Source organism: Stegodyphus dumicola, chromosome 3 (genome assembly GCF_044657685.1).
Source record: "Stegodyphus dumicola isolate Sdum_Otavi_A_Nest chromosome 3, ASM4465768v1".
NCBI classification, from domain to species: domain Eukaryota; kingdom Metazoa; phylum Arthropoda; class Arachnida; order Araneae; family Eresidae; genus Stegodyphus; species Stegodyphus dumicola.
The window spans coordinates 38,073,905-38,087,594 of NC_140770.1; the positions used below are offsets into that span (position 1 = coordinate 38,073,905).

Genomic DNA, 13,690 nt, shown 5'->3' on the forward strand with positions numbered 1-13,690 from the left:
AACCAATGAGAGTTGTATTACTTAGAAAGGATACCTTAATGGATGACCATCTAACATAATTTGTAGATATTTAAATTAACATGGGAAAACACAAAATCTCCTGCATCTGGCCCAGCACAGCTATTTAGAGATTAGCGGTCTATACACCTTGCCACCGATGAACTATAATTTTTAGTAAAACAAAAAAGATATTCTCCTAAATAAATACAAATAAACGCACAAAATTTTAAATTTAAAATATTTTTGCGATATTTTGTATATAACTGTACACAACTGAATAAAATTAAAGCAATCAGCAATAGATTCCAGTAAGATATATTATGACTCTAGGTGAGAAAGTTAATCTAAAGAAACAGGCAGATAGCTTCCCCATTATACATAGGATGCATGTACCATGCAAGATAGGAATAGAATTTTGCATAGCACATGCAAGATAGGAATAGAATTTTGCATAGCGTAATTATTGAATTGAAATTATACGAACAAATATAGATTATTTATGCATTTAAACCCATTCTGCGCATTCCTCATAATATAGACAATGTTAAACAACTAACATATAAAGTATATTTATATATAATGCAATGATCTACAATAGCATAAACATATAAACCTGCTACCAAGTTCTACAAGTTCTTTTTATGATGTGATACAAATACGTCCACATTTTTGCATTGGGTTATGTTAATTTGTATTTTGTAATCTCATGTCGTTATTTCGTACAGTAGCTTGTGTTTATATGCTGTTCGTGGGGGGATTATTAACCTCTTACTTGACAATTCACTTTCAAGTGATTCTCTGTTACTTACAATGAGGCAATTTTAGATAAAAAAAAGGCAAAAGAATGTATAAATATCATAATAATATTTTTACATCTTAGAAGAAATTTGTATACCTTTTAAATATTTAAGTACGTAGCCTGCATTGTCCTACAGAGACGAGTTTGTTACGGAAAGTGTGAGTGGGCCAGAGTCCTCATTTCCGTTTAAGGGATTAAATTTACTATTTCTAAACTAGATAGCACTCAAATGCCTGTAGCACGGGCCTTTTAGCTACTGTGTAACGCAGTATGTCTATTATTTTGATAAATCATTTCATTATTATTTTATGAAACGTCATTTAATAGAAAAATATACTTTATTATATTCAGTCAGTGAGGTAATAAAAATTTATGTTCATTAAAGAGATAAATTTAAAGAAATTTTAAAGTATTTTTAAGGAAACTTATTAAGATAAATATACTCTTAGATAATGAATACAAAAATATTGTCTCATATGCCATTGTCTTTAAATACATACAGAACATAAAAAGAGAAGATTATTTGTTTTTAAAAACCCAGTGAAAGATTTCAAGTACCTGAAGTAACAGAAATGAAAATAATATATATCTTACGCTGTCAAGAGCATGAATATTAGCTCGTTTGGAATGTAAGAATTTCACAACGTTCAGGTGTCCCAGACCAGAGGCTATATGGACTGCAGTTTCTCCGTGCTACAAAGAGAAACAAGCATAATAAGCACTAATTTCATAGTTTAATAACATAAACTGTGAAATTATTGTTAAAAATTGACAGATATCATCTTACTTATATATTCTGTCTAGCTCGAAAAAAAAACCAATAAAGTTTTTTTAAATATTATGAATAGTGCATCCAAACAAATCACATTCGCTCAGTAACTAAATCGAAATTTCAAAAAGAATTTATCTGAAAATAGCTTCAGCAGATGATTGGCGGAATATTTACCTAGGCAGCGAAGAGCTGTTGAATTCGAAATGCAAGGGGAAATTACTGACAAACGTAACATGTAGAATTTAAAAACAAAAATTTTGCATAAAATTACTCGTTTCTGTGAGTCATATCGAGTCAGTGAAAGCCTTTGAATGTGCGCAATATATTTATACAAAGGAACTACAATATTTGAAAAGCCGCTAAGTTAAAATTTAATATCAAATCGTAATGATTTTAATTTAATCAAAAATCTTGGTCATGGATTACCTACAGATTGAGAGTCACTTGTTGGTATAATTTACCGGTGTGAAGTGATATATTAAACTGAGTTAGCCTTTTAAACTAAAATGAAACCAATTGCATCGATGACTAACAAGCCTATTTTTCACCTATTACTTATAGGTTAAAGATACGTTGGGGTAAATCCATATGTCACCACTGTGGGGCAAGAAATTTGGATAAATATCTGAATTAAAATTAACTTGGAGCCATGTGTTTATCAGCCATGCATTGTTGGTCACCATGATGGTCAAGGTTATTGGTCATAGATGGTCAAGGTTGTTGGTCACCATGACCTATGCGTTGAGGGTTACTTGGAATTAACCAACTTATTATCTCTGTGACACAGTGAATAAATTTAAACATATTTTCAAAATAAAAGATACATCTAAGAATACATTATATGTTTAGCCTATTACTTATCAGACATCTACAGCAAGAGAGTCAACCCATATCACCAGTGTGATGCACTGCAGTAAATTTAGACAGGAATTTAAATTAATTGAAGTACATTTTATCTCGTAAAGGGTGCTGTTTCCAGCAATCTAAAGAATGAAGGCTACTTGTAACTTGCAAATCAACCAATAAGCCATCATACGTAGGAAATTTAGATATGATGTAGTATGTGGAGATGTTGTAAATTTAGATATATTTTTTAATTAAAATTAAATCGAAGCCACATGTATTTATGAAGACTTTTGGTCACTACGACTTTCAGATTGGTGGTCAAAAAGTTCAGATAAGATATAAATAGATTACTAGAGTGAAATTAAAGCGAAGGTTAAAAAGATTGGATTTTATTTTACAGTGCATTCTATTTTAAGTTAAATTATCTTTTTTTTCGGACATACATTTATTTTTTAATGGCTTTATTCTGTCTGTAAGAGTGTCTCAGTGGCAGACGGATAACAAAAGCTAACGATTAAAAAAAAATGACTGTTCATTGAATTGCTACTCTATTTTAGTTCCGATCTCTCATTTCATATTTGGCATATTTAGATGTTTTAACATGGTATAAGATTTAATAAATGAACAATTAATTGGATAATAATTCATTGTTTATTAATAAATAAGCATTTAAGATTTATCATGACTACTATTCTTTCTAATCTGTTTAGGGAACATGTAGGTGTCCTGAAAAGAACAGTGAGTCTACTGAAGACTATGTTTTGTAAATTGTAGAAGGAATAACAAAGATGAGAAGGGTTTAATTACCCTTTATTTTCCACTTTTTACGGGTGCTCACGCACTTCGAGATACAAAGACCACCATTTGTGATATGAACGTAAGACAATAAGAACTATTAGCTAACTAAATTTAAGAGCTAGCTAACTTCGAATACTTTACACAGATGACTAACACTAAGACAGACTAACACAGACGCCTTTAAGATTATGACGTATGTAGAACGCAAACTGCGGAAAAGTAAAATATGTCTTCGATATCATGAGGACTAAACCTCGGGCCTTAAAGGCGGACAGCAATTGATTGAAAGCACGCGTGAAATAAAGTGGCAAGAAGGCTCACTCTCTCTCCTTCTAACTCTATTCTTGGCGAAAAGCCACAATTTAAATACTTAAGCGTTAGCAAGCACAATTTGCATAAACAGATTAACGCGTTTATTCTGGCCGGCAGTGGAAAATAAGAGAGGACAGTAAAGTTTTAAAATAAAATAAACGTTAGTAAAACTTAAGATCCTTATAGATTTATTAAATAAAAATTTATATTATTAATTAATTAAAGAAATTAGAAAAGATTCTCATCTAATGTAGTACTTAAAAATGACTATTAATTTTGTGTTTTCATGTCTGGTAAAAGTCTGTAGTTTTCATACAACCTATATTTTTTTAGACGTGATTTCGTTTTTCATGCTTTTTCCTAACTATCAAGTAAAAGCAGAACTGATTGTATTCTATGAAAAAAGAATTAAAAATTAGTTTTAATGCCTGAAAACTTATGGCATATTCCATTAACCTTTCATTTGTATAAATAATTTTAAGGAAAACTCTGCAATATGTGGCGCAAACGAGGAAACTAATATGTGAGTCATTGTTCTTGATATTCTTATGCTTTGAGATTCTCTGTGGGCAGTATTACTCATACAGTCATAATTTTCGAGAAAGCTTTACAACATGATATCATCTCTCAGTTGCGCGAATCTTGTAGAACTAGCTAGGAGTGGTTAATGTGGCAACTAAAGGAAAGTGCGATGCAACTAAAGGAAAGTGCGAATTTCCCTAAGCTTTAGAATATGGATGGACACAGTTTCTTTTCATCTTCCTTATACAATAAACTGATATACCGATACTCTTAAGATGCAGAAATCTGTGACATACGTCAGTAGGGAAAACTAATCAAAAAGCAGATTCGTTAAAGTAAAGTTTAAAGTAAAAATGTCTAAAAAATCTTTAGCAAATTTACTCATTTAGCCATTTTGCCCTGCGTTTGAAATAATCTGCTGATTTTTGAAGTGTTTGTGTTTATTGGCGAAGATTTTAGAGGATAATGGCATAATGTTGCGCATGTAAAACTTAAGCTAATCATTTTATATGAAAAAGAAACTGATTACTATTTTTAATCGTGATGTATGTATACTTTTATGATCATTAAACATATTATTAGATTCTAGGGAGAAAAGTATAGACGATTGTGCCTATTGGATTAGTGCTAATAAAGCGGAAACATATTTTGCTGTCGTAAAGTTACATAATAATTTCATAAATTCTGCTATGAAACATAATTCTCATAGCGGCTTTACGCATTTTTCATACTTAAAAAACGAAAATAACTTTATAGAATATTAAAAATTTGTTTTCGTAAATAGAAAGTACAGTGAAAAATTTTTAAGATTTTACTCAGCTGAGGAACCTTGCTTAACATATAGGCTAGTAATGCTAATATGAGACTATCTTACAGCAAAAATAATAAGTAGAATTCGAGACATATTTTAATGAATGTAATAGTCTAAAACTAATATTTAAATACTTTCATTAATATACAAATACATTTGAAACCAGTTTGTCGAAAAATTTGTATCCTCTCTGTCTGTTTTTCAACAAAGGATGCCGCAACGATTGGAATGCATCAGCGGAAACACGAATCACAATACCGTGCCTAATCTTTTATTTGCGATGCTGGTTGCCGGACAAGGGTGGGAACGCCTACGGAAAGATATGTCACAAAACGTCAGGTAATCAGGACTTGTTTTGACTTTTCAATATACTCTCAATCCCGTTTTGATGGATTCATCAGTTTCCGTTCAACATAATTTTATTCATTTCCTTTTCCATCAATATGAAGAACATTTCCGGAATAAATTTGAGAGATTTAAGAAAAGCATTTTCACAGAAAGAAATTATGAAAACTTAGCAGAAGGAAAATATTTTTACCGAAATGAAACGACGAAACGAATTTTATGGTTAGAAACCACAGCAATAATATTTCATAGAATACAACCAACTTCGCTTTCACGTTGTATAATATTTCATAGAATACAACCAACTTCGCTTTCACGTTGTATATCGAAAAATAAATAAGTAAATAAAATGCAAAAAAAGAAACAATGTACAAAAAATACAGTTTGTATGCAAAAAATAGAAGATTTATACTAGAGAGAAAACTTCTGTTAACATACTCTTTTTCTGTCACTATCATTACGCAATTTAATGTTTATAATGCTTGCTTGACTTAAATAAAAGTAGAGTTAACTCTTATGCTTATCATATATATGAAAACAGTTTGTTTGTATTATATGACAACATCTCCACCTCTGTCCATAATGCTTAGCTCTCCTGACCGAATGATGCCGGTCCCCCCCCTTTTTTTTTCTTTGCCACCTCCTATTTACTGTATGTACGTGACGATAGACTTATCGTGATGTCGCCATTGGGGCTAGTTTGATAGAGCCGGATACGCAGTTCACAGGACTGCATTGCCGGCAATAACCTGCCAGTCAGTCAGTATGCTTATCATCACTTCTTAACCGAAGCCGCCAAACGGAGAGTGGTTAGTGACTCTGACTGCCGAAGGCTCGAGTTCTCTAAAAAGCATGGATGTTATATAGTGTACTTGCGGCATGGAGCATTCTAAATATATGGCGAGCCGAATGTCCTCTCGTATGGTTTGGTGGTAGGGAAAGAAGGGTGGGAGACCTTAGAACTCCGTTCCCCCCCCCGAGGTGCTCTCTCTCAAAATGGGGGTGAAACTGTGCAAAATCGTATTGTCACCTATATGGTGCTCAAGCAGAGACGCAATTTTGTACTGCTTACCACGATAAAATTCGTTGGCTTGTTCTGGTTAGGTCAGACAAATGAGATTTGTCATAACAACAACAATTTCTTACCCGTTGATATTTTATATAATTTTCTTTGAGTAGACTTCTAAATATCCGAACTGAAGCCACAGTCGTATACGCTGTAATTTTTTTTTCTTGTGCGGCCAAAAAAAATATTTATTTTACATTAGGTAAGGAAATTTTCTTTCTCTGCTTACCCCCTTTTTTCTAATACAGAATTATACTTTTTCAATAAAGTTGGACAATGAAATTTTTTTGGATTAGCTTAAATGTGCAACACATTTCTATTTCAAATAAAATACATAACTAAATTTTTTTTTATTATTTATATAAAGCCTAAAGTTAAATATGTAATTTTACTTTTATTTCGTACTGAAACGAGAAAAACAGGTTAATTTAATTTGCATAAAACAAAATACATATCCTATTTCTACTAAACTAAATTAAATTTAAACAGTACATTTTGGTAGAAGTAAACAAAAAAATAATACTATATGCATTAAATTTTTGCCTGAAAAATCTGTCGTAATGAATACATTTTACATAAAAGCTGCATCTATTACAGCTCTGTCTTACTCTTTCTACTACAACTTTTTAAGTTTTGCATGAAGTTTAAAATATTGTACTCACTTATTTCCTTCAGAAAATATCCAAGGAAGAAATGTATAAAAGTCAAATATGGGGGAAGTTCCAAAGATTTTTACTTAAAAATTTATTTCCAAAAGTGTTTCAAAGAAAATGCAAGTTCAAGCATTTCTGTGCGAAAGGGCACTTGACACTGGTAGCAACCGCCAACCAAACAATTTTTAAGAGTATTTTATGAAAACAAATATAGCTATTTCATTCCATATAATCATAAAAAAATGGATCAAACTAGTCGTATGTTATTCATAAATCGCATCATATATTTAATGATGAAGTAATGTGCTATTTCGTGGATAGTTTGGTATGTAAATTCTGGATAGCTCATTAAACAGCATTTTCTTATTGACCTTTCCGTTTGTTTAGACCACGGTTTCATCCGCCCAAAGACTATCACTCAAAAAATATTTATTCGCTGAAGGAGTTTAAGACAAAATCGCAGGAATCATAATGCTTTTTATGATTACAGCAAACAAACCCTGCGGCACAAATGCACGAAACGCAAGAATTTCATTGATATTTAATATATTTCAGGTAAGTGAATTTGACAATTACACGCTTCACTAATAGCTTTGGTGTTGGATTATAGCTACGCAAGAGCTTACTCTATGAAATCCTCCAGTGGCACGCGCTCACTCGTTTACTGATTCGAGAAGCTTCACTTCATTAATCCTAACTTCTTTGAGGTGACAGACTGATCACAAGATGTTTTTAAGAAGAAATTTTAAAGCATATTGAAGTGCACATTTGAAAACAATACGATGATGTCAAAACCATCTCACAACATTCATTCTTTGCGTATTCTACATCAGAATTGAGGCAATTATGGAGATGAAAACTGGAATGTCAACACTTCTTGACGATCCTTTATATTTTTCCAAAACACAGAGTCAAGGAGATAATTCATTTTTATCTGTAGTTTTTGTAAAACATTTATTGCTTATTGTGAGTAAGATAGTTCTAAATAAATTTAAATTGCTATACTAAACATATTATTTTTTTTTCCATGCCTACGTCTTTTTATTCAATTCAAAAGTATTTCATTAGTGCATATACATTTGCGTAACTGTCTCTACTTTTGATACTTTGATCCTTTCAGGCTGCTTGCCTTTCACTTCACGTTTTTACCTTATGTGTACAAATTATGTGCAGAACACACCTTTTCTCTGCTAAATAGAGAAAACCTTAAAACATTTTGATTGAAATTTCTTCGTTGTCTTGGTTTGCTTTCAGTCAGGAACCCGATTTCCTCTATTATATGCTGTACATTCAGAGAGTTAAGACAATGCAAACTTTCTGAATCTACAGCACGCTGTCACTCTTCTTTAGTGAACCTTATTTCTACGTTTCTCGGACATTATAAGGGTAAAGGCTAAAGAATGCATTATACCTACAGCAAACAAATACAAGCATGAAAAATGCAGTAAATGGAATAATTGCTTTATCATACACTAACATACAGTGCTGGGGAAAACTTACCAAAAGCTAAATGCTTCTTCCTTCTTTTGAGCTAAAAATGCTAGAAAAGCTTTTCGTAAGTTTTCTCATTTAGAGCACGTTTGCTCAAACATTTAAAATAGTAATATTGATTTTTGGAGGAGTACTGATTTTTAGCACTCCTGATTATCAGAACAGATGTTAAAGCATGGGCTGCTTTTTATATATATTATGCATAATATTACTTATATGTGATGTTAATGATAATAATTTCAATAACATTTTTATGTAATTTCAAATATTTCATTTAATAAAAAAACAGATTGATGGAGATTCATGTATTTTTATAGAGAATAAAATTGTTATTAGCATTCACGTGGAAGAGAGTACGAGATAGTATCTATTGGATTAATGTCAGAACGAAAGACATATTTTCAACGGAACGAAAAACATTTTTTTTTAATTTCCCGATTCGAAAATTTTTTAAAAGACTCTAAAACTTGTACTTGAAAACGTTGGGATGTAGAGATTTAATGGTTTTCATGATAATGTAAAAAATGTAATGGAACTGAAGCACTAGTGGTGTTATCCATGAGCACTGTAGTTATAAGAAGAGGATTTATTGCAGTCTGTTGAGACACATTCACATCTTAAACATTACTTTAGAACGTGATTTATATTCCAATAACCATAACCTTTAATTACAAATGAAATTTCGGCTTAACTCTGAGCAGAATCAGTAGTAAATTTCATGTATAATGTGACTTTTAAGCACCTGTATACAGTGTAGCACTTTGAACGTGATTCTTCTGCCGTGAAAGAGATCGAACTGATCAAAAACTGGTTAGAATAAAAATCCTGGAAGAGCAATACTGCTAATCTCAGAGGTATATGGTGACATATTTTGTTCAAATCAAAGGATTGCATCAGGTATGGATTATTGAAGGTCTGGTCGAAGATTCACCAAATTCTTGTCGCTATGTTTCGAAGCATTATGCAAAAATTCCAGGTGCTATTACCAGATCATATTAACTGAAGAGAAAGCGAGCTTATTAATGTTAAGCGTAAAGACGCGAAAAATTATGACTCAATAAATCGCAATAAACATTCTTCTTATCTCAAACAATGCTCATATATTTTCCAACTCTATCCTCTCATAACCCCATTGTTATGACAGATCTTCTTGCCCAGCCTTCTATGAATACACAAACGCATAGCCATAATTGGCTTAGCACAAAATCTTAAGCACGATAAAATCAATATGCATAATAAAATACAGGATTTCTTTTTCAATTACATTCTAAACATTGTAATTAATTTAAAGAGTCTTCATACTTTTTGTAAAGGAATAGAACATCATAAAAACGTAAAAAGATCTTTAAAAGATAAATAATATTAAAGATCCGTAGGAGACATTTTCCCAAGACTGATTTCTGAAGATGACTTCCGTTCAATGAGGATTAAAGCAAAAGCAGCCTGATCATAAAGCTTCATTTATTTTGTAATTGGAACTCATGGTTCTCTCGAAACCTATGACCTGCTATCAGAGTTATTGTACGAGAGTTTCGCTTTCCAGTGAAATATTGCAGTACGAGGACCATCCGAAAAGTAAGTTTTCCACACCACCAGAAGACCAAAACGCAAAGGCACAAACCGCATAGTTTGTGGATATGGCTATCGTATGCGGTAGTTGTAATTTCTTGTTTTCAACATTAACATTGGTGTAGCGCGAAAAGATACCGACTCTTATTTCTTCTCCCGCCGACTGCTAGGTGAAGTCTCTAATAAAGTTTTTAAACGCATAGGAAGTATCGCCGATCGAAATCGATCACCATTTGTGTTTAGTGTATGGACCGGATGTGATGGGCAAGCAGATGGTTCGTCTTTGGTGTCGAGAATTTTCTGAAGATAGGCAAAATGTGCACGACGAACAGCGTTGCGGCCCGCCATCCCTCGTGGAGCAGGTGCGGCAATGCATGTTGCAGAATCGTCGCTTTACGGTTACGGAACTCAGTGGCCATTTCCTGCGGATATTACAAACTGTGCAAACTGTGTTATTCCGGAAATTGTGCGCCAGGTGGGTGCTGAATAACCTTACACCCGAACAACAAACGAAATGCATGACAGCAGCATTGACTTTTCTGTAGGGATACCACGACGAAGGCGACGAGATCAACAGAATAGTTGCAGTTGATGAGACTTAGGTTGCTCACTTTCTCCCAGAAACTAAGCAACAGTCGATGCTTTGGCGTCACAGTGGATATCCATGCCGGACCAAATTCAAGTAGACTGCATCGGCACAGAAATTGATGTGCACGGTCTTCTGGGGAAGGAAAAGCATTCTGCTTGTTGACTTCTCATATTACATCAAACTATCTTGAAACACTTCAAGTTAGATATGTTTGTATGTAAAGATATGTTCATAAGGGATCTTGTTCACATAGTTCAAACAGAAATGAAGAGATAGTGGACAACAGTTTAATTTGTCAATAATAAATCTTTTGTCTACAGACCTAGATAAAGATATTTTCGGTTTAGTTCTTTGGTAGAGCACGCCTTTTATTACGAAAGGTTAATAAGTTTAGAATTGAATTTAATGTAAGGTAAACTTAATGGCTAAATTCCTTTGAAGTTGATTATTTAAATATTATACATTTAGTATAGATTAAACGGTTAAATCATTAATGCATTTTTTAGATATCATTTAAAATCGCACTTGCTGTTTTATATCTACATGTAATTTTTGAAGTGAATCAGTACTCTGAAACTCTGAAGAATTTTGATTTAATAATTTAATATGCCGAGTATCATTAGAAATGCTATGCAGTGATGGCTTTACATATAATGGTCAGTATCTACATAGTCAGTATCTAATTGAAATGAAACTAACCTTATTACAGAAATTCGGGTCAATGCGAGATATGGTGAAAAGTTCTTCCAATCCAGCAATGTTACCTTCTTCTACGGCAGAAAACAATGCTTCCACAACGAAATTTCCGTCTTGCTATAAAAAAGGAGAGAATGTAAGAAATCGGTTGCATTTACAATTTAAAATTAAATTTTCATTATCATCATTTTCTCATTCTAAACATTAGTCGTCATAATCAGATTATAACTTCAAAATGCTTTATGATTTCAAATTTATAGAATAAAAATTAAAAATAGTATTGTGTCAAATTTACAGCTTTGTATTTGCACATATATAGTTTAAAATCAAAGAAAATTCAACTTTTATAGACACAAATAGGACCAATGATGTCCATTATAGACAGAATGATTTGCATAATATGCACGATTTGTTTACCCTAACACAGACGTTAGACTAAACATGACATAAAACTAGATGTTACACAAATATGCAGTTGTATCTAAATTAAACATTATTTGTATTTTTAGTGGATGCTTATAGGTAGACATTAATTCGACAGGGTGTGAGAGGGGGTGATTTTCTCATTCAAGAAAATTTGGCACAGTTCTTTCTTCTCCAAAAACCATAGATATTTTTACGGGTGCAGAATTTTTCTACATTGAAGAAGAAAAATCCTTATTAGATCCTTCAAAATTTATGGAGCATTCCTATAAAATTAAATCCTTTCAACGCGGAATGTTTGCCTATAAGTTTTGGTATTTCTGTTACATCTTATTATCATATATGTGCAACTGTTGTTTAATTAACAGCATTAAAGAAACAAACTCATCTGTTTGATTTTATAAATTATTAATCTTCTGAAAATAATGCAATATATTTATTTCTATACAGAACTGTATTTATTTTATTTTGTATAAAACCAAATTTTACACAGATTAAGATAGGCTATTTGTACTCGTAACTACTCAACGCATAGCAAAATTAAATATATTTCACAAAACAAACTCATTTAACCAGCACGTCAGATATAAAGTTACTCAAAACGTCTATGTTTCTGCATCATACAAACCTACATATAGATGTACAGTACTATAGAAAACGTGGCAACTTTTCTGATTTTACTCTTAATTCAGCAAAAAATCATTTGACAATTGAGAGACATGAGATTCATACTACAAGAGCACAATATAGTACTTAAAGGATGAGGAAAGTGTAGTAGGAAAAAAATGAACAGGACGCATAAAGTATGAAACCGACAGAAAGAGGCTTTATTGACAGAATGGTGTTGATACAAAAAAATTGTTTGGCCAAGAGGAAGAATAACAAGTAAAAGATCTTTAATAAGGGATAAGCAAATCATTTATCACTGCAGTTGGGGGAAGATAATCTTCCCCCAACTGCAGTGATAAATGATTTGCAACGTTCAGGACTTGTTACTGTCAATGATTTGCAACGTTCAGGACGGTGGATGAACAGACCATTTTTAAGAAGACTTCTTACATTGCACGGTCTGTCGATATTCAACACTATATTATCTAACAGTTATTGGAATAAGAGTTCCCATTCTTCAAGAAGCATCAGTTTTAATTGTCTGGTGTTCTCAGGAGGATAAGATCGGGCCACCAGACGTCTCCATAAACTATCCCACACATGATCAGTAGTGTTTAAATCAGGGGAACAGGCCGACCAATCCATTTTGTGGACACTTTCACTTCACAGGAGCTCTTCAACAGCATGAGTTCTGTGTGGCCGTGCATTGAAATCCATAAAAACAAAGTCGGAAACAATGATCCTCTGGAAAAGACGTACGGGGAGGGGAGCATAATCTCATCACAATAACGATCTCCGGAAAGTAAACCTCTGTCGAAAATGTGGAGCTCCGTCCTTCCGTTTATCATAATGCCTCCCCATGCAAGCATATCAGTTGCTGAGCAGTGTTACCGCTGTCTGGTTTCCACATCTTTTTTCGCCTGCATGGTGATATATAAGTCATTAGAGCCAGAAAACAGCTTGCGTATATCAGAGCCAGAAAACAGCTATGAGTAAATTTGACATCTTTAATGTAATGAGTAAAATGAAATCTTTAATGAGGACTACAATTTGCGTCCATTTGCGGCCCACCTTATCAGGGACTTGAAATTTCCCCCTAGTGCCCACATTGTAAATAGTGTACATAGTGTGTATATATCTCATATCTTTATTACACTTTACTTCATGTAATTTGTATTTGTATGTATTTTATCTACTCAATGTTTTTTCTTCACAATTGTTACTCATCTGATATGACTCACTTAGTCACGCCTAAACTGGGCCTGTTTACTTAGTAGTGAGCTCTTGCGTTGCTGGACTTCCTGTCCTTTATCCGTCCTTGCTCCTCCTTACGGTGGACATTATATGAGGATAGTTTTATGTTATTGCGACCATTGGCATAAATTTGAT

The 13,690-nt window shown here is 32.8% G+C and overlaps 1 protein-coding gene across 2 annotated transcripts in view; it reads right to left on the bottom strand.

The window, feature by feature from the left end:
- The window catches only part of LOC118184163 (death-associated protein kinase dapk-1-like), a 174,985-nt gene that overhangs the window by 57,997 nt on the left and 103,298 nt on the right, over nt 1-13,690 (bottom strand). For both annotated transcript variants that reach the window (XM_085812776.1, XM_085812775.1), the window contains exons 2-3: nt 11,273-11,386; nt 1,394-1,492 (exon numbers count right to left, since the gene is read on the bottom strand). In XM_085812776.1, coding sequence (XP_085668902.1) covers nt 1,394-1,492; nt 11,273-11,386 — 213 coding nt within the window. The remainder of the gene's footprint in view (nt 1-1,393; nt 1,493-11,272; nt 11,387-13,690) is intronic.